Below are 24367 nucleotides of genomic sequence, written 5' to 3' on the forward strand. Positions count from 1 at the left end.
CGTTTTAAAGCTTGCCTTTAATACTCTGGAAAAAAATCTATGCCACTATTCCCGTGTTTTTAACGCATTTACGTTTTAAGTGCTTAAAAAACGTGGGAAAAGGCCCCATTGAAATCAATGGAAGCGTTTACCCACGTTTTTGGGTGTTTTCCAGCGTTAACCCCACATCCCGACTCTCCCTAGTTAGTGGATACAAAAATGGGCACTCCCTGGGGTGAACCAAGTCTTGTGATTATGCTTTTGGAGCTGTTGCTGTTTTGGACCATTGTACGCATCATGTAAATATTTACATGAACTAACTTTTAATTAGGCAGTATCTGAGAGTTTTTTGTCTTTTTTTACTCCTTGTTATACTTGTTCTCCTATAAATATTTCCACCTTGTTACTCTTTGCAGAAAGGAAACAGTAGAAGGGCTGCATCTTCCCTGTGGTTGCATATATCTTGTGCTGTCTCCAGGGGGAACCTATTTTTTTCTATACCTTTATATCCCTGTCTTTCAGTTGTTAAAGATAAAATTGACTGCATCAGAAATGGCTTCACCTGGAGACTGTGTGTCTTCACTTGTGTGTCTTTTTACACAGAACCAGGTCCTCATCTGATCCTCAGTGCTCTTACTCATGTAACTATAAAAAACTGCTAGAAAAAAAAAGTTGACATGAACTCTATAATCATAATGAATATTTGTTTATCAGATACTTTGTAGAACTTGTATACTTTATTAAAGATATCTTTATAACCCACAAAAATGTCAGTCATGATCATTTATCAGTGACACAATTTCTGCATGCATGAATTGTTGCTTTTAATGTTAAAGGAGTTTAGGAAAGGCTACCCGTCTCGTTACACATCTGCATTGCTAGGACAAAGGTAGAGTAAGAGGAAATAGAGGAGGGTGTTGGTACAGAAGAAAAGGAGGACAATTACACAGTTTGAGCCACAAGTGTCTTCATATTGTTCTGCTTCCACATAGGTTGCAACAAAAATGATTACTGATTTACTGGGTGATCAATATTGGGTGTCCACCCCCTGGGGTCTATGCTATAGAGCCCAAATGGCAGAACTAATTTCAGCAAAGGAGAGGAAAGCCAACATGTGTCACCATAAGGAAGAAAATATGAGCTACTTATGTACATCCTTTCCCATTGACAGCAAACATGCACCGTTGCACTCCTAGCAGAAAAGCCAGCAGTGGCAGCACTACAAATAGGAGATGTGGTCTAATAGACAAAGGACTCAGAGGACAGGTGTAGCCATACCACAGGTAGTATACAGCTATAATGGTTTATGGCTATAATGGCCTGTCAGCTCCAAAGGGAATACCTTCAACTTCAAAAGTAAAATTCCTACCAACTACAGGCTGTCCGAGATGGCCATGTGGCTTGTGGAGAATGTGCTAGAGGTGCTTGCCAGACCTGCTGCAAGGGTTTTTGTTTTAGTACAGGATGTTGAGCAGACAAAGCATACAACAACCAATGTTGACTGACCTGTATCTAAATAAACCAGGCAGACCTGATACCTACCACACCCTATTTCTCCAGAAGATTAGACAGATTAGTTGCAGCAATTAATAGTGCTGTGGTAGCCAGCAACCTAGTTAAATCCTGGCATAAAATATTTTTCATCCTTCAATCCTACTATTTTTACTATTTTTTTTAATATTGTTTTTGAAGATCCCTTCAAAGTTTGAAATAGTTTCTAATTTAAACCCATCAATTAGAGGGTGTTGGGAGTTAAAAACAAGTGTGGGGAAAGGGACATTCCTGGGGCTGAGCTTTAAGCCAAGAAAGTTGATGCAAACAATTTCTACAGGTGACCCAACATCTATATTGGAGGAAGGTAAGATCTCAGTTAGTGGGAATCAGTGCATGCAGTACAGCATGTAAGAGTTGGGAGGTTCCAGGAACAGGAGGTTAGGCTACATACACACATCAGTTGATTGTCACCCCAGACAAACAGTTTTGCTGGTGTTGGGAGGAAATATAGTGTGTGCCCCCCAAGATCATCTATCAATCGACCATGGTGGAGTGATGAATGACTGATTAGGAATGAGAAGACTGTGTTTCCTATAAAAGAGTGCAAAGTGGGGTGCTGCTCACTAGTCCTCCCCCTCCCCTCTCGGTAGAACAGAACAAGGTGTGTGTACAGTGCTCGTTTTTATTACTGGAAATTATCAGGAAAGGTAGAACTGGTAATCTGACATTTATCTGGTGGCTGTATGGTGCTTGAGAGTTTTCCTTTGAATTGAGGATGAGGGAAAAAGGAGTGTCCAAACCTGGAGGGGGTAATTATTCAAATGGAGCTGTGGGGAATTACTGATGATTTTGCCCCAATGTTCGCAAAGTAATCTTTTATAGAACCTGTCTAAACCTAGACACGTAAAATGAGCACGATGACTTTTCGAGCACTGCTTTCGAGCAATTTCGAGCACTGCTGCCCAAACCCTTGCCCAAAAAATAGCCCGGGTATTTTTTTGAAGAAAGTCTCATACTCACATTTTCACCTAAGCATGGGAAAAGTAGCAGACTTGCCAAGCCTGTCAATGTTTTATAGTATTCTAAACAGGAAAAGTGACCCTTGAGTGTTAATGGGAATATCCCTATATTATCAAAGATGTTTTGGATTGTATTAAACATTCTCACTAAGTGTTGTTAAGATGAAGTGTAGCCTTCAAGATTTCCTGGTGAACTTTGGACTGTGGTACCTTTGTGCACCATTCTTGTAGTAAGTTGTAGCTACTTGGATTTTTCATTTGTTCAAGTCCACCCAAAAGGATACTTTTTATTTGTCATGTGCAACAAAGTTCATATAGATCTCATGCCGAGGGTTCTTTACCATTTTGGCCAATAAGTGTTGGTAAAAAAAAAAGGAAGAGATGGCATGTTGGATTTTCATGTGGACCATAACTTGTGTGTTAAATTCTGCTCTTTTTCAGTAAGATCTGTAAGTACAATGGCACCAACAAAATGTTACCTGGTGTCTTCTTTTACATATTTTATTGTTGCTAGGTATTCAGCAGTGAGGCCTTTAAATGTAATGTAATCTTTATTTGTTCACATCTAATTTGTGATTCAACACAGTGAATTGCACATTAATATTTTTTGTGTTCTGCATGTTAACATTTTGTAAAGAACTTTTTTTACTAGTATTTATTAAGTACTAAAATATTATGCAGCGCTTTACAAAGTTTTTAGTCATATCACTAGCTGTCCCTGAAAGGGTCTCAGAATCTTATGTTCCTACCATAGTAATATGTCATTAACAAAATCTAAGGCCAATTTGGAGCAGAAGCCAATTACCATAATTGCATGTTTTTTTGGCATGTGGGAGGAAACCCATGCAAACATGGGAAGAACATACAAACTCCTTGCAGATAGTGCCCTGGCTTAGATTCAATCTTGTGACAAGTACAATATTGTAATAAGCTTTAAAAATTCATTTCAAAGTACCATCTTGTTCAAATATTGGTATAAGTTACATAAATTAAATCATTACATTACAGTGCATTGCTAGCTGAAGGTATCAAGAATTCATCCTTGATGAGCTTGTTAACAATGGAATAGACCCAGGTATTATCTGTATTGCTATTTTCTGTGTGTATATTTTTAAATCACTACTGTTTGGCAGACCATATTACTAAATATTCACTTTCAAAAAACACAGCTGATATACCACTGTTTTGTTGGTATTACGCCTTTGGATTATCCTTTTTTTTACCAGTATCCCTACATATACAGCATTCAGATACAGAAAATCTTTACTAGATTTTTTCTTCCCAGTTATACATTTTTCAAGATGGTTCTGAACAAGAAAGACCTATTATTACTAATTATTTGAACATCAGATTTTTCCAAACTACTTTTTAAGCACATGATCAACACATTAGGCTTTCTAGCAATGTTTAAAAGATATACAGGTTAAAAAACACTTACAGTAGGTTCTTTAAGTCTTCTGAAGTCTATATGAAGATATGCACTAATGCCTTTGGAAGAGCCAGGTAGTGTTATGCCACGAATAAGGAGAACAAACAGTACCACATATGGTAGTGTTGCAGTTATCCACACAACCTATAATTTAAAAAACAACAGATGTAATGAAAATTTAAAACAAATAATATAAATTAATTTGGATAAAGACTCGGCAAACATGTATATGACAAATAAACTATAAATGTTAAGATTTAACAGTGTCTGTCACAAAAGGACCAGCTTTTCAACATTTTGCTGTCTGCTGATCTAGGTTCACGAAGTCTCTCCTCTTTTCCTTACACAATCACTTGTTAAGCTACAGGAGAAGAGAAGGAGATGTGAAAGAATATCTCTTGAAAGATAATTGAACTCTGCTTTGAGCACTGACATCAGGTACAACATGGTGACATCCAGCAGCATCTACAAAATTGTCATGCAACAGTACAGCAACTGCACCGGGGCACACCTACCTTTTTAACTTTCTACTAGATTGTAAGCTCTTCTGGGCAGGGTCCTTCCCTCCTGTACCACTGTATTAGTCTGTAATTTGCAACCCCTATTTAATGTACAGAGCTGCGTAATATGTTGGCGCTATATAAATCCTGTTTAATAATAATATTAATAATAATAACTTCTTAGTCTATATAAAGCTGCATACATGCACATATGTGGATCCACCTGTAGTGTTCGACTACAAAGGTGGTATAGGACAATGCTGTCAGGTAAAGGTGTGACTTAAATAAACTAACTTACTAATTTACTGTAATTTACCGTAATTTACTGTTTATACAAATTAAATTTTCATTTCAATGTGAAACACTGTACTCTTTTAAAAAACATCCAATCCAATATGGCATCCCGAAGGTCTCAACGTCACTTTCTGCCATTGCAGGTATCCTCTACAACAGGAAATTCAGTTTTTGTGAAGAACGCTCTAAAGATGAATTATTTCTAAATGAGATGCAAACACTGCAGATTTGTTCATACAAGCATAATTGATCAAACTCCTATAAAAGATTAATTTAGTAATGGAAAAACAACAAAGTTTAATAAAAGCATTGCTTGGTGCATAGACCTTCTATTGAGGATTGTTATTTAAAACAAAAGTGGAGTTTCACTCTGGACAACATATGCAAACATTCTATGTGACCACTGGTATAGTTTACTTTCAAACCCTTTATTACAACATGGTATAATGAAACTCTACAAGCATGTATATGGTTTCTTTAGTAAGATTCCAGAATAAGTGATGTTTTAGCTGAGATTTTAATGTCTCCTAAAGAATATTTTTTTTTTTTAACGTTTTGTTTCTACGAATGGGACAGGGAAAATGGTGCTATGCTGCTGTTCTACACAACATGCACAATTTTTTTCCCAGACTAATTATAAAAAAAAAACTATTACAGTAGAAGTTCAGAATAAATGAAAATGCCTAATAAAGTAAAAAAAATGCTTTCACTGGATAAACATTTTTTTCAGGGGAATATTAAGTTTTACAAAAAAAATGTATGAGCCCATCAATGTTGTTTAACAAACTTGTTTATGGAAATCTTCACACACGTCTGTTCCGTTGGGTAAAGGCATGGTTACGACATGTAGTTGGTAACTTAATCCACATCTTGTATAAACTACTATCACATAGAACATTCACCCAGAATAACTAAAAAGACTGTATATTCCTAATAATGCTATCATATTTGAAAATAATTTTTGCTTGATAAAAATGCATGCTGCTTTACACAGCAATGTTGCATCACTACTCCCAATTTAAGTTTACGGACATGATTTATTAAAGCTCTCCAAGGCTGGAGAGGATAAACTTTCATCAGCTAACCTGGAATACTTTTTCTATGGAAAGATCCCTGATTGCTTTCACTATTTCTTGTATGTTATTGGGGGTAGTTTGTTGCACTGAGAGAGTGGGTAAGTTAACCTTCTGTAAAAAAGCATCAACAGTTTCTGAGTCAGGAGAGACTGCGGAGTAAATTTGTAAGAAGCATTGTTCTAATACCGGCTTCCTTTAGGGTTTTGTGTCTGTGATCTCCATATATGATTGAAAGATTGAGTACTAGTGTAGGTAAGCAGGGAAATGTCAATTGGTTGTAAAAGAATAAGGTTGCTGTAATGTCAATTTTATTGAGAGTGGAGCATGACCATTCAGAAAAATGGAGTGTTATAATACCTAATCAATGTTAGTCTGCAGGTAGTCTGCAACCAAAAAGTAATCAATTCTAGAAAAGGTTTTGTGGGCTTTAGACCAACATGTGTATTCTTGTGATGTTGGGTTTCTAACTCGCCATGAATCTAAAATTGGTAGGGAATCTGTGAGGCAATTCAATGGCATCTCAGTGGTGGGGGCCTGTGGATTGGATAAGTGAAGGTGTAGACTGTGGGCTACATTAAAATCTCCTGCTATTATTAGGTTTGGGTAGCTATTGAATAGGAGTACATTGGAGATATTTGAAAAAAAAATGTGAGTTTGGTCAATTAGGGGCGTACAAATTAGATTATGCCTTGGACTATCATTTTCAGCAGTATATATTGTGCTCCGGGATCTAGCTCTGGCTCTACTATTTGGTAGGTCAAAGATTTTTGGAAACCAATAGCAACTTCTACTACTCAGGACCCAGGTACGAGTAGCACATTACGTTTCTTGAGATGCTTTTCCTCCAGGAATATTATGTCGAGGTCCAAAGTGCAAAGATCGGCAGTCCCCTTTCCACATTTGATGGGATGATTAGGACTCCCTACATTCCAAGGCACAAAATTATTTTCTTTTGCGGATGCTTGGGTGTCATCCTAAGTCTCTATGGAAATAAGTGCTGTTTCTGCACCCTAAAAGACCATAGGGAATATATTGACATCAACTCTCAGTTTATCTAGATATAGTAGTGCAAAGCGGATTTGATGATGAATGAGAAATTTGCAGGCTGGAAAAAAGTTTCGGATTGTTGGGCCACAGTGGCCTAAAAATCTTGGAAGATTAAAATTTTGAAACCCTAAAGTTGTAGAGAGCCATGTCATTTGTATGTCAATAAAATGAATTGCTTGTCCAAGCCATGGAAAAAGTTAGCATTTACTGGGCGTGGTTTTGCCGAAGATGTCGGTTTTTCTGGACCAATGCGTTGTACCCTTTTGATTGCACGTTCCAGAAGAGGTTCCAGTTGCAGGGACTGCATTAAATCCACCACCAGAAAGTGTTGTAAACCCTACTGTTTGTAGCTTTCTGGGATGCAGCAGAACAACTTCTGTTTCCTAGATCCTTATTGTTGCTTGATGTTCCAAAAATTTGGTCTTTTAGATCACTCACTCTCTGCTCTAGTTCTGAAATTTGTGTAGTGGCAGATACTTGTCGCAACGCCCATATGGATGATAGTAGAGATGCAAATTTTTTGTCAAAGTAGGGGAGTAGCAAGTTACAGTCCTCTTGTGATGTGGAGCTAGTTAAAGGTTTTGTTGTTGTCCCAGCAAGGAGGTCTGTGATGATGGGGGGTCCATCATGTTCAATGGTTCACCTTACTAGGAGGCAGACTGTAGTGGTGAGTAAAAGGCTTGCTTGTCGGAGTCGGAGATTTCCCTGTGGTTATACCTTTGTTTGATTTGCCTATAATATTCAGTGTAGAGCGTATGATGTATTTGTACATTCCCTAAATATATACAGCCGAAAACTCAAAGCAATATATAAATATTTCCCCACACCAAGAAAGAAAGTTCAGTAGAGAGGGTGTGCTAAGTGAAATCAGTTCCTTCAGATACCACTAGATGACGCTGGAGGACCTGTGCTATTGCTTAGCACAAGCAGTTTAGGGAGTTTTTATTGAGGTGTAGACCTGTGCAGAGCACAAAGCGAGGGAGATCATGAAAGGTGACAGAATGTGCCTCAATTACCAGCCATACTTACCAGGAAGGTAAGTGTTGGTTAATCATCCTAAAGGTTTCGCCAGAGGAAGAGAGCTTTTCAGGGTAAAGGGGGGTGTTTGTGGCAGCATTCCTAATAATGTAGTGCTGTATGGAGGGTAGACTTGTAAAGTGCTCCTTTCATGTGAACCAGATGGCCCCTGATCCACTCCCCTGGCCACCGTGAGCACTGACTCTGGGTAGGAAGGACACACTCATGTCCTATTTACGTGCACCACCGCCAGGTCTTCTGAACACACTGAATCCATGTTGCACAAGGTCTCCAGGCTTTACCGTTTTTTGCCATGCTACTGCAGATGGCACAGGAGCTCTGGTAATATGTGGCCGCCGGTTCCCAGAAGTCTGTTTTTTATTTTAAAAATGTTACTACCTCTTTTATTTGTACAATTTCTGTGAAATCACCTTTTAACATAACACAACTTTGTATGAAACAGGATTTTTGTATAGTTGTCCATCTACAACTTATACAACCAGATTATAATGTGTGTGATTGGAGATCGCAAACTTTTTCCTTCTTTTATATTGTTCTGTCATAGATAATTCGACTGAGCTCATACACCACTGGTATTGTCTCCTTAATGACAGTGGGTAACTTTGCTTTATTAATACTGTTACAACTAAGATACCATAAAGGCCAGTAGTGTTTACCTATTTGCTTCTGTTCATTTGGAGCCATGCGGCCAAACTAAGACCTAAACTAAAAACTAAATAGTACATCCAAACTAAAAGATAACATTGCAACTCATTTAGCAAGGTAACAACTGTCAGCCCATTACCAGACATAGCAACCTGAAGTTCACATTTGTAACCATCAATTTGAAGCTTGTTGTTAATGTACAAAGCAGACAGTAGCTTCTCATTCAGTACTAAAAAATGAAAAACTGTTTTTTTAGTTCTAATATATAACCGAATATTGTATGTTTGGGCCAAACCAGACAAAGGTAAAAAATCAATAAACCCATATAAACCAAATATGTAATATTTAAATTATTATTTATGTAAGTTTGCCAAAGAAACCTTTGCCCACATTAGCACCTTGTCTAAGAGATTATAATGATAAAAGTAACCCCATTAATGTATGTTACATTTTAACAACTATACTTCTATGAATAATTTATTTGCATACATGTAAAAGATGACCATACAGATGATGATATTTGCTAACTACAAATCTTTATAGTCTTAAGTCCTACAAAGAAATTATGTGCAGGTCTATATATTGGCTTCCTCTATACTAAAATAATGCTCTGCCTCAGTAGCTATCAATAAATTACCAAAAGATTGAGAAGAGTAACAATAAGAAACTGAAAGTTCTCTGTGGTCATCAATTTCTAACTATCTGTAGTAATCAAGTTCTATATTTTATATATATTTATATATATATATATATATATCACATAAAAATAAATAGGGAAGTAAAACACAGTAGTAGTAACAAAAATATTTAGGGTACATTACCTCAAAATATATGCGTACTTAACATTCTCTAAGTTTTGTATAGTAAGTTCAAAGAATGTAGGAAATTCAACTATGAAATCATGTATTGTGATTTATTTTATGAATTTTACTCACTTTTCCTGATGTCTTTACTCCTTTCCATAAACTGAAAAACAGGACTATAAGAACAGCAAAAAGACACAAAGTTAACTGCCACCGTGGGAGGCCAAGGTCATGAATTCCAGCACTTTCATGCAGATGCAGCACTCCACGTCTATGGTAAAAGATAAATAGTTGTAACTGGAACATTTCCCGAAAAACAGCCTTTTCCTATTACCTAGAATACAGCTGGAAGTAGTGAAAAACTGTTGCATACATTTTGTGTTTCACATTTATGCTTTTTTCTACAGATCCAATAAAACTAATAAAATGAATGTAAAACAAACTTTAACAACTTATAACGACAAGATTAAAAGAATCTATTCAAGCAAAACTGACATTTCAGTTACTGAAGGAGTGAACTGCATTGATTTGTCTAACGTTTTCTTACAATTGGAAACTCACAAAGCTACAAGATATTTCTGCCTACCCTGAAGTTTCACTCTGAAGTGTTTTTCCTTCATGGTTTCATTTTATTAAGCATATTTAAATAAAAAAATGGTAAGACACCCATGTGATGGCTGCTCCTGAGAATGCTGGGGACAAGCCCTTGGAACACATGAGAATCTGCAATGGGATTTTGCTGCAGGAATCCCTATCTATTACAGTGTGTTGCAACTAACAAAAACTAAAATGATTGGTTTAAGCTGGACTCTCCTTTTTACCTTGCCAAGGTTTTTTATAGTCTGTATATAGTAAATCACTTCTGAGAAGACTCCTAGCATTTGTAGTCATTACTATTGAGTTTTTTTTATGTAATAGGATGTATTTCAAACACCCAACTACAATTTTAGTACACTGATTTAAAAAATATATATTTATATATACTTGGTATTTCAAAGTACTAAGCAAATTGGAACAATATTGAAAGAATTAAAGAAATTATGCTTTATTGTTATAAAAACCTTTCAGTTCTTCATATATCTCTGTCCAAGCTCCCAAGTCTTTAATTCACTCATAGCACCCAATGTATTAAACCTCTCCAAGATAGACTATCATGGGAGATTCTAAGTGATCCAACAAACCTGGAATGGGTGCTGTCCAAGACTAAAAACATGTGCCATATAATAGCAAATAATTCATAAGAAAGTTTGCTGAATCACAGAGATTTTCCCAAGATAGTCTATCTTCTCTGGTCTTGAAGAGCTTTAATAAATCAGGCCCAAAGCGTCCACCATACCACTTTCTACATATTTCATCCCTTACTCTGCATCCCAACATCGTGTTTTTCCTTCCTGGTACTATCAATTTCCTTTACATCCAAAACTAGTTAGTTTCAGATTAGTTCAAATTAGTCCAAACTAAACGGGGTGTCAGAAGTGGAAAGCAGTCTAAGGTGAAAACTAGGTGAAAATAAAATAAAAAAAAATCGAATGCAGCCACATTTAAAAATTGGTAAGTTGCAATAAATACATTTTTTGTTTTAAAAGAAAAACTTACTCATAAAATTGTGCAGCTGGTGTTAATTTGTACTTTGAGTATTTTGTTCCATTTTCAAAAAAAGAGGCATTAAGAAGATTTGGGTCAGTGCAATTTGGAGTGTTCCATGCATTTCCGCATGTGGTCCAAGGAAGCTCAGAGGTAAAAGAAGATGCCAGATAGTATAAAGACCATGCAATTATGACATTGTAGTAGAAGCCCACATATAGTGCTATTAATATCACAGTGTAGCCAACACCTAGAAAATAAAAACATCTGTATGAAAAATTGTGGTAAATTTCTTTCCCATTTATATGTTTATTCAAATATGAATCTAAATAAGCATATTTCACTTGCGTTCCAGTGTTTGTCTTGGATATATTTCCACCCTACTTTGACCTAGGGGTCAGCACACATAACCCTAAAAGATAATATGAAAGGGCAGCTAGGGCCTACATAATGGCCAAACACTACTTTATTCCTTTAAAACACATTCAGACCAGTGAGTGTATCAAGTGAATTAAAATGTAACCATTTTTTTACACATAAAAATTTAAAACAGGTTTTGCAATTGTGATAAAAATATAGGAGGTCTGTATATAAATGATAAAATATGCTTACATGAAGAATAGTTACTGCTTTGTTTTCAGAGAGCAGCAACTGCAACAGAAACAATCAGCGGCATGACCCTGAAGCTGAACACAGGATGGCCTTGAAGGCTGATAAGAGACCCTTGCCGTGAGCCGTGAACAAAAATCCAAGATGGCGTCATTTTTGTGCCAAAAAAGATAGACACATGGCTTATCCACCCCTTAACTGTTTGTGAACTATTATGCTTATATGGACTTCCGAGTATATGTTATTAGATAATCTGCCTAATGACAACTAGATAACGACTTAAGCCCTCTTATACAGGAGTCATTCTTTATGCCTATAAAGATTCATGTATTTCCTGGTTTTAGTTAGAATTTCTTTGCTTTAACTGCTAAGCTTTTGATTGTCTCTGTTGGAATCCTGGTACTGCTTCATCTGTGGGCTCCTGGTCCTCTGCCAGCCCTTCCCCAGACCTTATGCACTAAGTCCTGGGGGCAACCAGTCTCCCGAGGCTGTGCGGGGGCTTGCTACAGGTTAAGAGTGCGATGTTAGATTGGGGGACTGGTGTCTGGTGATCACTGTTGTTTGACCAGGGCCTTACATGATTATAGTAAGAATTCTGCTACTCTAAAACTATTAATTGTGTATGAAGACCCTAAATATGTGCCGAATACTTTATTCATATGATATATAAGCCTCATTTGTAAATAAATCCATCAATATACTCTAGGTGCAATCGACCAACTACCAGACTGGAACTCCTTGCAAAAGAAAGCTTCTTTTTCAAAGGTAACTCAAAAAGCACTTTACAATCTCCTCTCTAAGGAATGAATGCCCTCAATAATGTATCCCTAAACATTTTTAAAAAATTTATACTTGCTGACTTGCTGCAGTGTCTAATTCACACTATTAGTACACTAAGTGTGCAGAAAATACAGAATAAGCGAATCCAATAATCCTCCCATCCTATTGTGTGTAAATTCCCCCACCTACTAGATTGTAAGCTCTTCAGGGCAGGATCCTCTCCTCCTGTATCACTGTCTGTATTAGTCTGTCATTTGCAACCCCAAATTATGTAGAGCACTGCGTAATATGTTGGAGCTATATAAATCCTGTTTATTAACCACCCGGGCGGTTAGCCCGACCTTGGTTCAGGTAAGTAAACTTGCTACAATCGTTTACCCCGAACCAAGGTCGGGGTAGCTAAAAGTATAAACAGGCGTTACAGTGCAATCCGATTGTCATATAACATTGTATGTATATATGTATATGTATGTATATACCTTAAAACATTGTGCAGGAGGGTGTTCCATGTTGTCAGGTTGTTGCTTCTTCATTTGTGGAGAATTTTGCTTGCATATGCATGAATCATATGCATATGAAAATATAGGCCATTCTTCATAATCATTTACCTGCCATTGCCACAGAATCCAGACTTATTCTCAAAGAAGCCCAGGGGATTACATTTTTTTTTCAAATTTTAAGTCAAATTTTAAGAATTGTAACCACAACAACATTTTTTTACTATTTTTATTCCAGTTTTAACCTAAAACAAAAGGGGAAACTAAAACTCTTATTTCTTTTATGATTCTCTACCTTAGGATCATAAAGAGCAATTACCCTCAAAACCAATGTTTTTCCGAAAAGGCGTAGCCCAAAAAAGTCATTTAAATACAAATCTAAGGGCAACCCAATTGTTGTGGAAGCATGGGTTTCTGGTATGCATAAGGGAAAGATGGGGCTCTTCTGTTCTCCTTTTTATCTTGTCAACCAAGCTCCTATGGTCCTGGTATGGACAGATGGATGGGTGGAGAGGGCACATGCGCCAGCCTCTTTCACAGGCATGTCAGGCTTTATTTCCAAAGAAGGGGCCATTTTTTAGTAATAAGGGAGGCTTGCTCTAAGATGCAGTCAAAAAATGACCTTATTGTAATAATACATGCTGCAATTGAAAGTGTATACATAACTGATATTACTATTTAGGTTAGTACAAAAGTCTAGTATATAGACCAAAGCTCTGGAATGCTAATTTAGGCCAACCTGACGTATGAATGTCTAAATGTCTCACAGAAGCCTGTTCTAAACTTGCCTTCCTGTCTCCTGTGTAATTAGGTGGACTGTCAATCATTCCCATACCCAGTAAGATATCGCCCCAAAATTTTCTTAGCAAATAGCCAAATGTAAATAAATTAAAAATGAATCATGTACTGCCTACAGCAACTATCAGCACATAAAAGAGTTGACAGATAATTCTTCATTTGTTTATGTTCGACTTTTTGTCTTGTCTCTAACTGGAGAGTGATTAACAATCTACGTAAATAGCATAGCATAGCAGGGAGATGAGCAGAATTAGTACGGTTGACTGTGCAGAAACCAAGAAATAGTCAAATTATCCGATGAATGCAACTACTAAGAGACAAAGTAAATGTAGATTTATACTCTTACTACCACCAATAAGACATTGGTACACACCAATAAACTTTTTTTTTTTCACTTGTAATATGTTCATGCATGTCCCCTTGATTGCCTACAACTGTGACAATATAGGTCACTGGCTTCAATGAAAATTAGACAGAACATACATTTTCATTATTATGAGTTTAAATAAAACCCTGTCAAGTTTAACCTTCTATATTTATTAGGTATATAAAAGACATTTACAGCTGACAAATTCAGTAATGACTGAAACTGCGGTTAACTTTTGTGCTATAGATGTGTAGCAGCCAATTGTAAATGGTCTGATGTACTAAAGAAGCAGTATATGGAAGGTTGAAGAAGTATTTAAACTGGGTTAAGACACTACTACAGAAAATATTTAACAAAGCTATGAAAAGGGTTGTGCCTGGTAAAAAAGGGATCAGTATTATGAGCAATAATTAATTTATATCATCCAAGCTGCTAAACAGTTAGGAGGTAAAAGTTTTGGTGAATGAAAGGGACTATTATTTAGGAAGATGGTATTATAAATGTTGGTTTGATTGGCTTTAAAACCAATTTTTACTCATCTTAAGCTGCAGCTACATAACACACCAGGTTAGACCTTCTGACTTTCTCAGTTAATTTTGGGTGGGGATCTTCCTTTTGATGTTCAAATCACTGCCTGTCTGACATGGACAATGAATAGAACAGAAGGACATTAACCTCCCTAGAGGTAACCCCAAGTCTGACTCGGGGTAGAAAAAAGTTGCTAAAAGCGGTAACCCCGAGTGGCACTCAGGGTAGGTAATCCTATGGGAGGTAATAGTAAATAAAGCCTTACCTGATCCGCCGGCGTCCCGCATCATCCATCGTCGCGATCTCCGTCTTCTTTTCATTTCTTCCGGCCGGCTTTTGCATCTGATGAGTCACCGGGGGGTTCCCGGTGACGTCGGTGCGTGTGTACGTTGCCGGCGGGGCGGGGTGGGAAATTCAAAATCCATTTGTATTGCATTCAATACAAAATTACTGTACTGAATGCAATACATTGTATTTATATTTGTAAAAGCAGTACATTGTTTTCAAGAACATTTATTTTACAGTATATATATTAGTATGAGTATAATATGTATTTTTTTAAAAAAAATTTAAAAAAAATATTCATTTTTTTAAATTATATAGATTTTTTAATTTATTCAATTTATTATTTTTACATGATTTTGTGTTTCAAACTTTATTATACTCATACTATTATAATATACTGTAAAATAAATTTTCATGAGAAACAATGTACCGCTTGTAGACATAGAAACCGGAAAGAAATGAACTGCGAGGGAGGTTAACAAGAAACAGGTAGTGAATGGCCAGCACAGGCATCTCTGCAGCAGTGGAGCAGACGTCCCTTTGATAGTAGAACTGTTTAGGGACATGGGCAATGGGTTTAGGTGTGTATAATCGTAAGGAGACAATATCCCTGACAGATTGGCAAGAGGGAAGTGAGATGGAAGAAAAAGTGATTATTTATTTCCAAATAGAAAGGGCCACAGATAATAAAAGGGATACGAAAATATAAAACTTTGAAAACACACTTATTATTTTAGATTTAGAAATAAATCCAAACACGTGAGAAAATCATATTGTCATTAGGGAAATTAAATGGAGATTTGCAGAAAGTTGGTCCCTTCAGTTTAATATTTTTACATGTCTGTGAACTGTCTTTCGACTATTGAAACTATGCATTGACCATTCAACAGGTTCTATGTGTTGGTCAAAGCAAATCTCTATATTTAACATTTTAGTAAATGATTTATTAGATAGGGCTCAAGGTGCCGCTTCCTTGAGATAGACAAATACACTGTACACTATATGCCGTCTGGATCATATACATCATTATATATCACCACCTCCTCATCTTGACCAGACTCATGGAGCAATGCAGGGTGGCGTCTTTCTTCCTGCACACTCTGGATCTCCTCTTTAAATACTGCTTATGTCCTTGTCCCCCGACTGTGGAATAGAATGAATCTAGTCCAGGATTGAAGACATTTGCTAACAAATACCTTTTAGGAAATCCATTCCAGATTTGCTGGTTCACCCAAGTTTACTGATGAAAGTTTATATTCTCCAGCCTTAGGAGCTTTAAATCAAGCCTGGGAGATCATCTTTAAAAAGTTACAAATCCTTTGTAAAATAGTAAATACATGGAATGTATTTTAAATGGTGTATTTAGCTGACAACTTGTGACTGGCCGGAGTTTTACTTTAACAGTAGTACAACTCTGTGTTATTGCAGTGGATTAGACTGTAAATTATTTTGAAGGAATGGAGTGATTTATTTACCTTAATGTAAAGCACAGCCACATATGTTGAAACTATATAAATGAACACATCAATGGACTGTATTCCCACGTGTAAATTACACCACATGTTTTGTTATTTCTATATTTCTACAGTTAGCTGTATTTGTATTTATATTTTTACAGTTGGCTGTTGTTATACTATAAATTAGCATTCTTGTTTATACATTTTCATGGTATTTGACAAATTTATATATGTTAAACATGTGAAGTAAGGATTTCAGACAGGCAATACAAACAATGTTATATAGGAATTTTTAGCATAAAGCATAATACTTGCCTTTGAAACAGGGGCAAATCTTCCACACTGTGGCTGCCCCTTGTCTGTTGTATTGTCCAAGAGCTAATTCCATATAGAACAGTGGCATTCCAGCAATTATAAGGAATAGTGTGTACGGGATAAGAAAAGCACCTTGAAGAAAAAAAAAAAATACAATATTTTATGTCTTGAGGCAGGATAACAAAATACATAGTTTCAGTTATCGGATGCACCAAAAGTTAAAGCTTTTTACCTGAACTCCGCACTTTAAAGAAATGAACATGTACATTTCTACAGCTAGAAAAAAAAAATGATGTAATACACAAGCCCCTGGAGTAAATTACCTTCATCTTCTTTAACTGAGTCAAACTTAAAAAAAATGCCAAAGACCAGGTGTATCATGTTAGAAATGACAAGCTCCAAGCTTGTAAAGAAGTAGGGATGGTGTTGATGACCATACTCTATACAATATTTTTCCATCCCAGATAATGGTGATGAATGCCCACAGCATGCAAGCCTTCTCACTCCTCTGAGCCATGTGAAGCCGCTTTGCAGGAGCTGGATCTTCATCTGGCCATGCAGCCACATCCAAGATGGCAGCGCCCCACATGTCAAGTAAGGTCTAATTAGCACACTCTTTCTCGCAGAGCTCTGTTGCCCATACCAAAGTGCCTCCTGGCAGCACACCAAGCAGTTCCCCAGGTTCTGATTCATCCAGCCCAGCTAAGTCTCTGAACTATTAGAGAAACACAGGAGTCAGATTGTACCACAACAGACAGTTCCTTGTCCAGCTCCACGGTTCAGTCTCCTACTGATACTGAGCTTAAAGGGCTTGTTAGAGGTATACCTACAAGAAGGGATTTGGAGTGCTAGGCTACCAGAACTGAGACAACTTTGCACAATGTGGTGGATGAGATGAAACAACAGATGCTGACTACTAATAAGGTAGGTCTTACCCTAACTGAAAGTACTGACACTGTAAAATAGAGTTTGTAAAATTGCAATCTCCGTAAAAACATCAGACTCCATGGTATCCCTAAATTCTTATCAGGTCCTGACTTGTGCGCTACTGTTACCACCATTCTAAACTCGGTCATCGGGCAACCCCCTATTACTGCCCTGGAGTTAGATAGACTACACAGAGTGGGCAATCCTCAAACCAAGATATCTACGAGATATCCTATTCGGAGTACACTTCTACAATCAAAAATGGGAAATAATGCACAGAGCCTGGCATTCAGCCCCAGCTCATTTTGATGGAGCCACAATGTCTCCACTTCCAGATCTATTTCTCTTTACCATACAGTTGCACTGGGGAATTTGTCCACTTTTCAGCGTGATCCGCCAAACAGAAGCTGAGTTTCATTAGGGCCATCCAATTCATCTAATATTCATCAAAGATTACTTCTTTGCTCCTCACACACCTGACCCACTAGCAGAGCTGTTCAGATTCTTGTACATTGACCCAGTATTTATTCCTGACTGGTTGGACTTTTTTGAGGACATGGTCAAAACAAGACTAGCCAGGCTAATAACACCTTGAGTTCACCGCAATAGATCCAGATGTCACCAACACCCTGCAGCAGCAAACTCTGTGGATTTAGCAGAAACCTGATCCAGGTATTGTGGCTGATGCCATAGTAGGCCAAGCTATAGCCTCACAGGCTATTACATCCTATCACCTGACTCAAAATCTAGCGGGTGTGTGTGCGGTAATATTCTGGGTTCTTCCATGGCAATGTTTGGAAGTCCAAAGTGATATGGATGGCAGATATGTGTTCATGAAGAGTAAGGTTCAAGGTCAGGATTTTATTTTTACTTGTTTTACACGCCTAATGGTAATCAACACACTTATTTAGAGTAAGGCCCTTACTCAATTAACTCCGTAGTGAGTTGAGAATATTTAAAGCAGTTAGCAGTTGACCCCCTTCTGGATGTTTCTAGAGGGTCATCCTACATGTCCTGCTCTGCCCTGTGAAGAATTAAAAATAATACTCCTAAATAGATTAAATTTCTTGGCCCAGAGGCTCTTTTCCACTCCTTTTCCATGCTCAATGCTTCATGTAAAAATATTAAATTTAACAAATTAAAAAATCTATATATTTAAAAAAAAATGTTTAACTTTAAAATACATATTATACTCATACTAATATATATACTGTAAAATAAATGTTCTTGAAAACAATGTACTGCTTTTATCACATATAAATATAAAAAGTACAAGACATCTCTTACACTTGGTGAATGCCAAGTCCAATTGATTAGGAGGGTTATTGATAATATGCATATGGAAGATTTTACAGCTTCCATTTAGGGCACCTCAGAAATAAATTTGACTTTTTTAGATTTATTGGCATGATTTTTACTTTTTCACCTGAGTTTTACTTTACTGTTGTCAGACCATTCTTCTACTATAATCTTAGTTAAACTTAATATGTAAATTGTGTTCTAACAGTTCATTTTCATCAACCACCCCCCCTTCCTTTTTTCCATTTGTCCACTTTGTTCCCCTCCCTATCTTCCACCATTGTCCTGCATATCCCTTTATAAAATATTAAAAATTAAAATGTCAGAGCTAAATAAGATGTTTTAGTTTATCAGAGGTATTTTACCCAACTAGGGTTTTTGCACGGTCCTTATGTCTTGTGTACAAAATAAGCTAAACTATAATTAGTGTGTTAAAGTTTCTGTTGAAGTTTCTGTGACTCTGTGTTGATTTCTGTGTTTTATTTATTGCATTTATGTATAGATTTGCTCTGGAACAGTTCCTCATCTTTCTCTTGCTGTGCAAAATGTAAGTTTTTAGTAATATTGTATCCAGCTGTTTTAGTTATATATAAATAATTTTTAAAAAATCATTGACAGGTAGCAACATTTTTGAAATAATCACATATAATGTTCATGGTTATGTGTATAGCTAACATAAAGTAAAAAAAAAAAAAAAAAGACTTAAAGCTATAAACTATAGCCTTATCTTCAGTCTTGAACTAGCACAATATTGAAATTGCTAACTAACTGCATTTGACACTTTTAATAATAAGCTTCTAATAATGTGCATTTGAAGTTGCAGCTATATAGCCAGTGTTCACCTGATTCCTGGCTGAAGAATGTTCCGCATCACCTACACTTCTCCACCCCATTTTTACTATCTCTGGCCACTTCATTTATTAGAATTGTTCTGCATAACGTTAGTGTTTATATATAAATGCTGTCTACCTAAATATCCATTCTATCAGACAGACATTCATTAATTTTAATGAACATCAATCACTATACACTGGCGGCAGATAACGTAGTCATTATTTCAGTGACAATCCCAGTTGCCACACTTAAATCTCTATGCATCAGAAGACTTGAGGGTTGACATGACCTCGCCTCGATGGCTTACTTGGACAGTTCTGGCCATACATCCATTTTTTGGGCCAGTAATCCATCAAGTAAAATTATCTGGCATTTCAGGGCATGTCAGGTATTGTGATACTACCTGCTCTATCTGATCTTCTAACTGCCTGCCTTTATGCTGCCATCACTGCTGGGAGAAATCAGCCATCATTTTTAAAAGGCTAACAAGATGAGGCACTGTTCTAAGGAGACTGCACATTGCTTGCAGGTCCCCAGCATTACCACAAAGATGTCTACTAGACTGAAGAACTGTGTAACCGTCTAGAGACATACCTGGCAATTCCTTATCTTTCTTCCTCCTGCTCTTCCTTCACATCCTGGTCATATAGCCAACTACACCACTTTCTGCTGTGGTGGACAAACTCCATAAAAGTTCCACTCCCCATTGAAACTTCCACAAATGACAAAGAATAAGAGTCTCCTTCTGTTTTCCCTGCTGCACGGGAAGTCCAGAATGGCTTCCAAAATGAAAATAGGAAAAGTAACATCACTAATACCACAGTTTTCTTGGTTTAAAGATTTAGGCATCAACAAGAGACGAATGTCTCTAATAAGCTGTCATTGCCCTAGGTCAAAGAAACCAAAGCTTCACGTCTTTAAACAAAGTAGAGCAACTGCAGTACTGCAAGCCAGGGCAATTTTTTAGAAATTTAGTGACCTCCAGATTCAGCAAATTTGCAAAGCAGGAAACATGAGTGAATACATAACAGGACTTCTTTCTGTCTCCTATCACTGGTGGTATGCTTAGTAGAGATGCTACTGGTGCCCTCCCTTCTACTGCTACCCTTAGTTTGTGAATTCTAGAGTCTGAGTTGAGGATTCTCTAGTGACTACTAGTATGTTTTAAGGTCCCCTATCCCTGCCAGTCTTTTCCACTACTTAATGTACAGCACTGCGGTATATGTTAGAGCTTTATAAATAAAGTGTATATATATTGATAACACAACAACACAACAATTTAGGTGACTATGTTTAAACTGTCACACTGTTCCTAAGTAATTTCCAATAAGAACTTTCCCAAAAGAACTTTTCCCAAAGTACCATTTCAAAGTGCATTTTCCAAAGCACCTTTCCCATGGAAATTACCCCCATGCACCTTGCAAAAAGCACTGCCTCAACAAAGCCTCCATTGTTAATTGCCCCTTTTTTTCTAACTATCCTATCCTGTTTTATTTTGTTTTGTTTTCTAACTGTTCCTTTAGTGTTAGATGTAAGAGTGGCCTTCAAAAAAGCCTCTATTGATAGCCGCTCTTTATTTTCTATTTCTCTCTTTTCAAACTTTTGTAGTCTGACATTAGATGATCCAAGCATGGGTACTTTGGTTCACAAACAGGATATCTTAACTTGGAATTTAATTTTAAATCAGAGTTCTATTCTGAGGGCGAGATAACTCTGATGCAAGTGGCCTGAAACTATTTGCGCACCGCAACTGATGCAATTTAGGCTCATTAAATTATTTTAATGCATTGCTGCCCTCCCTTTCCTTGGAACTGCTTTTCCTCACCAACATACTCCTTAATGATGGATCGCACTTACAACCATTTCTTTAATGGGTATTCTGTACAAGAACTATACAGTGTACACCAGCGTGGCTTCTCCCTTCTGTTCTACTCAGCTCCATCCTTTGTTCTGATTAGTGATCACCTCGATCCAGGTCTGCACGTGCACAGCTCTGCAGACCAGCTTCCTACTATACTCCTCACCTAACAACCAATTTTCTTAATGTACTGGTTGTTAAGTGATGACCTGTATCTGTAAATTGTGTCCAGATGACCACTAGTGTACAGAATCTGACTTTGCTGCCAGTTCACCTGGTATTTATCCTTGACTCAGGCATTCATTTTTGTTGAGATGAGTAGCAGTATTGTTACAGAAAGAAACTGGTGGGGTTGGGGGCCATCAAAAGGTCGATCTGTAGTCATAGGCCCTCTTTGGTTCCAAAGTCTTTATAATTTATGAACAGATAAAAAACAACATTTGTCATACAACTGAACCTTTGGGCATACCACTTACAACTTATAGATCATATAAAAACCATGTGGTGTATACATTTTAAAAATGGGTCTATAAATGCAAACTTTAGCCCATTTTCTAGTAATTTACAGAATTAATGTTTTAAACCCCAACTGTAGATGTAAACCTAAACATTAGCTGTCTGTGAGTTAAATGTACTATATTTACAGTACCCAACTTCTTTCTAAATATTCCTTTTTAAAAGAAAAGCTTATTTATAAGACCATTTCTGTCTTTCCAACATCTTTCCTGTCACAGACAGAGCAAAGGATCTCATAATTCTTCTGAACAAAAAGTTGTTCATTATTGCAAGAACACAAAACCCCATGACATGGCTACCACTATTCACAAAAATCAGGCTGGTGAGAGATTCACATTCCTCACACCTCAGGTCAGCAATTTCTTTCCGCACACAAAATGTTAGGCTTTTGCAAAACACACGCTGACTTTTTTCTAGCAATTTAAATATGAGATAAACCAAATATATTTAATAAAAGCATAGTATTTCTTTATGTTGCAATACAATCCACATCTGACTGTATGGTATGCCACCCATTCTTACTCCCTTTATGAACTTCTTTATCCATTTATGTTGCAATACAATCCACATTTGACTGTGTATGGTATGTCCGGTATTTTAGATGGACTCGTTGAACAAATTTGAACTTGGTAATTATATGTTCACTATCCCTTTGTTCCAACTGACTCCACATTGATATTCATTGCCCTGCTAAACACTCCCCTATCCAGGTTTAACTGATCTCTCAAATTCCTTGTTACTTACATCGGTCCAGCCATATCAGAGCCCAAAAGCACCACTATTTAAACATCAGGCACAGTCACATGCTCAAATTCCAAGTGCCAAAAGTACAATGAGATTTTAACAAAGGGTGAGTTTGGGGAGATTTAGTCTCACTTCTCACTGTTGCATCGCCATAACTATAAGTTAGGGAAAAAAATTCCCCTGAAGGATGTAGACCGAAAACAAATAACCTAACAAGGGTTTTAATCCTTTTCTACAGTACGCTACTTTAAAACATTTACAGTGTTCTGCAGTTGTCTCTGGAATTCTGGATATCAGTTTCTGTGCCAAATCCTAACGAATGGCCATTCATTCTTGCCTTATTCATTCTTGGATTTGACCACAACTTGTGAGCTTTTGCTTGTTCACCTGCTTTTTTAGAAATGACCAAAGGTTCACAATGGGATTAGGACCTGGAGTTTCCTGGCCCCAGGTTTCAAAATTTAAATGTTATGATCTCTGGGCCACTTCTTTATCACTTTTCGCCCTGTGACACGCCCTACTCCATCTTGCCGGAAATACACAGATCATTACAAAATCATTACACCTGAATTGTTGGGAGAAGTTGCTCTTGGAGAATGTTTGATACCATTTTTAATCCTTCCAGTGTTTTTGGGCTGAATTGTGAGCCAATTTCCTTGAATGAGAAGCAACCATACGCATGGACTGTCCCATTCTACTGTTCAATCTTTGTGCTGCAAAATTTCAGTCTGTGTTTAAAGCTGTGTTCTAGAAAATAGTGGCTTCTTAGCTGGCGTTCTTAACCCAAGGTCCAAAAGTCTTTGCACACACACCCACATTAATGACTTGCTAAATAGTTCCTTCAGGTGCAATGTTATTCACAACATTTATTTTGCATATGCACAATAATTATTGCATTTGACTACACAAGCTTCTAAAGCTAACAATTGCTAACTCAAGAAGATATTCAGGCACATCTGCCCATATTTAAAGCAATCTGCCCTTATAATTCAATTAGGATTTAGCTCTACTTGTTCACACCTCCACCTGTGCTAATATGACTATAATACAATAAAGTTAGCTGATCCATTTTTGCCAGGGCCAAAATACAGCAAAATGATTCTTTTGGGATCAAGATAAAAAAAGCAAACTTTTTACAGTAACAAAGTCCTTTGCGATTAATTATTATGCATGTGATCACTCACAATAATCTAAAAGCAATGTGAATTGCCACCACAAAAACTGAAGCGTAGTTTGCAACGTTTGTCAATTCTGTAAGTAGAATATAATTATTATGGGCACCAGCAATTTATGATGCCTGGGGAGCTTGACTGTGGTAGCCTGTGCACAACTTTCTGTTTGGCACTATCTCTTTACTTCCTTTTTTGTTAAATTTTATTTTGTAGCACATCATGAAAATAAAAAATAAATAAAGTCTGTCTAACACAAACATGAACAATAACTTTACTGAAATCTCTAATGTGATCTAATGTTCACCTTAAGCTATAATAAAAGAGAAATACATTATTTAAAATACATAGGGCTTAACTGACAAATATATTTTTTTATATTTTACAAAATGAATATGCAATATCCAGCACTTAGATAAGTGAAGAAAGAATACAAACTAATAGGAGAGCTAAACAAACAGCAAGATTGAGATGAG

At 36.8% G+C, this 24367-nt stretch overlaps 1 protein-coding gene across 1 annotated transcript in view; it reads right to left on the reverse strand.

Annotated features, from left to right (window-relative positions):
- SLC6A2 (solute carrier family 6 member 2) overlaps window positions 1–24367 on the reverse strand; it is a gene marked incomplete in the record, with an annotated part of 73166 nt that overhangs the window by 39754 nt on the left and 9045 nt on the right. Inside the window, 4 exon segments of the mRNA XM_072422955.1 lie at window positions 3931–4065; window positions 9457–9595; window positions 10921–11158; window positions 16545–16676. Of these exon segments, the coding sequence (XP_072279056.1) occupies window positions 3931–4065; window positions 9457–9595; window positions 10921–11158; window positions 16545–16676 (644 nt within the window).

Source organism: Pyxicephalus adspersus, chromosome 9 (genome assembly GCF_032062135.1).
Source record: "Pyxicephalus adspersus chromosome 9, UCB_Pads_2.0, whole genome shotgun sequence".
Classification (NCBI taxonomy): domain Eukaryota; kingdom Metazoa; phylum Chordata; class Amphibia; order Anura; family Pyxicephalidae; genus Pyxicephalus; species Pyxicephalus adspersus.